Source organism: Tupaia chinensis, unplaced genomic scaffold, assembly GCF_000334495.1.
Source record: "Tupaia chinensis unplaced genomic scaffold, TupChi_1.0 Scaffold000706_1, whole genome shotgun sequence".
Taxonomy (NCBI): domain Eukaryota; kingdom Metazoa; phylum Chordata; class Mammalia; order Scandentia; family Tupaiidae; genus Tupaia; species Tupaia belangeri.
In genome coordinates this window covers 6,092,868-6,096,989 of record NW_006160229.1, presented here as the reverse complement: position 1 = coordinate 6,096,989, position 4,122 = coordinate 6,092,868, and the positions used below count along the sequence as shown (strand labels likewise).

Here is a 4,122-nt window from a genome sequence, read left to right as displayed (position 1 = left end):
CCACCAGGTCACAGTGCCAGCCCTCAAATTTTTTTGCACCAAAATAAACTCATACTTAAATTTCCTTTTTCTGTCAACTTTTTAAAAGTCCCCTCATATGTGTAAAGAAAAGCAATTTAAAAAAAAAAAATCCCACACTCCACTGAAAAATTAGAACATTCTCAGAACCTTTCAAGTCCCAGGTGTCTCTCTCCAAATATATCCTTTATCCTCTGTCTCAAAGTTACTTGACTTGTATATTAACTGTTCCCTGCTTTCCTTGTTAATTTTTCCAGCTATGTATATATCTCTACAACATGTATTGCTTGCTTTTGTTCATTTTGAATTTTATTTACATGGCCTCAAATGTCTTCTTTTGTGACCAGCCTTCCTTACACAACATTATGTTTGTGAGATTCATCCCTGCGTAGTCTGTGGTTGCAGTCCATTCGTTTTCATTCTGTTTGTATCTTATTAAAAGAAAATATCCCTATTTAGCCACTCCGCTGTTGCCGGATGTGCAGTTGCTTTATGCTACTTTTATAATGCCGATATGAATATTTTTTTGTATGTCTTCTGGTGCACAGGAGTGGCAACAGAGGGTAGGATATACACGAGTTTGACTTTCATACCTAATACCAAACCGCTTTCCAAGAGTTTGTGCAAGCAAAAATGTTGAGTGCTTAAAGTCAACCAACATAGCACTATAGGCATATTTGCTTGTTTGCAGCTTTCTATATTTTTCAAAGTGTACAATTTGAAAACAAAAGAAAAGTTGTTTAAAATAGATATAAACTGGGGCAGCAGGTAGTATGATGGTTAAAGCACTGGATTCCCACATGGTGGGCCACAATTTGAATCCTGGATTCAGTGGCCTGAAAACCATGCTGGGCACACTGTGCATGCACGCCCAAAATCCTGAGAGGAGAATGGAAAAGAGATTGCAGTGTGGCCATAGCCCGAGGCGGGGGGGGGTGGTGGTAATTTCTCAACTTTCTCTCTCTCTCTGGTGAGCACACATGTCCTATGGCAAAAACATAAAAATGAAAGGTATAAATGAGTGTGTGTGTGAATGTGTGTGTGTGTCTACCAGAGAGAGAGCAAAGGTGAAAAGAGAACGAGTTAATAATCACATTTATCAAATCCTTAATAATAGATACTTGAAGTAAAAATTAGCCACAAGGTATTTATTATTCTAGCTGAATTAAAACCTATTGTCAGGGACCAATAGATGGCGTAGTCACTGGACTCCCACATAGTCTACCTTGGTTTAAGTCCTGGACTTGGTGGCTTAAAACTTACGCTGGGCACGTGTGTACGTATCTAAAATCCTGAGAGGAGAAGGGATTGTGACATGACTATTTCCTCTGGGAGGGATGATTTCTCACTTTCTGTCTCTGTCTCGTCAGTGAGCACATGTGTCCTATAGCAAAAATCTCTCAAAAAAAAAAAAAAACAACTAATGTCAAATGTTGTATCAGTTTATATTCCTACCATCAATGTACCATGACAACTTATTTTATACAGCACAAACATAGGCGCTGTTAAGAATGTGGCAAATCCATGGGGTGTCATGAAAATAATGTTTAAGATAAACCAGGTAAGCAAAAAGCTAATTGTGAAGCCAGCAGCTGGCGTGGCAGTTAAAGGCTCTGGATTCCCACACAGCCGACTGTAGTTTGAGTCCTGGGCCTGGCAACTTGCTTTCTAACTTTTCCTTTTTCTCTGTCTGTCTCTGTCTGGTCAAATTAAAAGTAATAATAACAGGGGGTGGCAGGTGGCATGGTGGTTAGGAGCACTGAACTCCCACATGGCCGACCGCAGTTCGAGTTCCAGATTCAGTGGCTTGCTTTCTTGCTCTCCCTCTCTCTCTCACTCTGTCCCTCTCTGGTCAAATAAATAAATGGATAAAAAAAAATAAGTTCAATAAAACAATTCTTTAAAAAATAATAACAAATGGAATTAAATAAATAATTCTTTTTAAAAAAGGTTAATGGTAAAAACAATACATACATACATGTGCATAATAACATTTTAAGGGTTTTATCACAGGGTACATGTACTCGTCAGAGAGACAGCGTTAGAGAAAGAGGGAAAGTTATAAATTGTCCCCTTCAGTGGATGGCCACACCACAATCCCCTCTCCTCCAGATTTTTGGGCATGCACACACATGTGCCTGGTGTAATTCTCAAGCCTTTGGGTCCAGGACTCAAACCACAGTCAGCTATATGGGACCCAGCACCTTAACCACCACACTACCTTGGCCTCATAGTAACATTTTGTTAAACTACTTTGTTTTGAAGAATTATTTTATTTAACTTTATTGATATATTTTAATTAGACAAGAGAGGGAGAGAGAGAAAGTGAGAAAGTAAGCCACCAGGTTCAGAACTTGAACCACAGTCGGCCATGTGGGAGTCCAGGGCCCTTAAACGTCATGCCACCTGCCGCCCCGATAATAACTTTTTAAAAGAAAAACATTCTGTTTTGATTATATAAAATTACACATACATAAATAATGCTGTTAGTGCACAGAAGAAGACTGAAGTACTGATATACTCCACACTGTCAGGAGTAAAGGTAGAATGGCTGAGAAATGGGGTCCATTTTTTTTTATTATGCAAAATTCGTTTTAATTTTTATCCTTTACTGTTTGATTCTATTATAAATAACTTATTATTTTTATAATTTGAAATGCAGTAAAGATAAAAATTGTGAGTAAGCTGGAAAACATAACATTTTAGTTTAAAGAACACTTTCGGGTTTTTTTTTAGTTTTATCATGTATGTATGTCCCTAAACAATGGATTGTTAGCTTTTATTTTTTAAGAGGAATTTTTGCTATAGGGCGCGTGTGCTTGCCAGAGAGACAGAGAGACAAAAAGCTACAAATCACTCCCAAGGAGGATGGCCACGCCACAGTCCCTTCTCCTCTATTCTCCTTTTGGGATCTTGGGCATGCACACACATGTGCCTGGTGTGAATTTTAAGCTGCCGGGTCCAGGACTTGAACCACAGTCGACTACATGGGAGTCCAGGCACCTATCCGTTATGCCATCTGCTGGTCCTACAGAGAGACAAAAAGCTACAAATCACTCCCAAGGAGGATGGCCACGCCACAGTCCCTTCTCCTCTATTCTCCTTTTGGGATCTTGGGCATGCACACACATGTGCCTGGTGTGAATTTTAAGCTGCCGGGTCCAGGACTTGAACCACAGTCGACTACATGGGAGTCCAGGCACCTATCCGTTATGCCATCTGCTGGTCCTGTTAGCTTTATTTATTTATTTATTTATTTATTTTGAGAGAGATTTTTGCTATAGGGCATGTGCGCTCACCAGACAGACAGAGAGAGACATAGAGACAGAAAGTGAGAAATCACCCCCCAGGGGGGATGGTCATGCCACAATCCCTTCTCCATTCTCCTCTGGGGATCTTGGGCATGCACACACACGCACCCGGTGTGAGTTCTAAGCCACCGGGTCCAGGACGCGAACCGCGGTCGACTACGTGGGAGTCCAGTAACATAGCCATTACGCTAACTGCTGGTTCCCGCGTTAGCTTTATTTTTAAACTTTACATAAAAAGGAACCTTTCTAAAAAAATAAAGGCAAATAATCCAATTTTAAAGTCTATCTCATACTATGGACAGAATAACTTCTACAAAGACTATTTCAACTACAGTTCTGAAAACTGAACAGAGAAATTGTTTAAGGTTTCTAAATCTTTGGGTTTTATAATGAGTGATGCAAAGTAGGGAATAGATGCTATTTCATGTTCAGAAAAGTTTAAAAGAATAAAAACTATCATAAGCTACATGGGTAACATTGAAAATACATTTTAATGGAACGTAAATGACCAACTTACATCTATTGGCAGTGATTCATCTTCCTTTTCTGTTAATCGCATATAAGAACGATCTATAAACCAGAAGCATACCATTAAGGAGATTATAGCCCATTTTTCTTTCTTAAAATGCAAACAAATCAATATACCAAAGATGTGACTGATTTATATATTACATAAAGCAATGCTAATCCCGGATTTCTCAAAAACCTCTGTCATCTAAAGCAATCAGCCTTACCTTAATAAGTATTTTATTTTCATCATGACCTGCTTTATCACCTTATAAAACAGAGGAAG

The 4,122-nt window shown here is 39.0% G+C and overlaps 1 protein-coding gene across 1 annotated transcript in view; it reads right to left on the bottom strand.

The window, feature by feature from the left end:
- MMGT1 (membrane magnesium transporter 1) overlaps positions 1 to 3,899 on the bottom strand; it is a gene marked incomplete at its 5' end in the record, with an annotated part of 30,110 nt that extends 26,211 nt beyond the window's left edge. The window contains 1 exon segment of the mRNA XM_014592500.1: positions 3,847 to 3,899. Within this exon segment, the coding sequence (XP_014447986.1) occupies positions 3,847 to 3,899 (53 nt within the window).
- Positions 3,900 to 4,122: the final 223 nt, after the last annotated feature.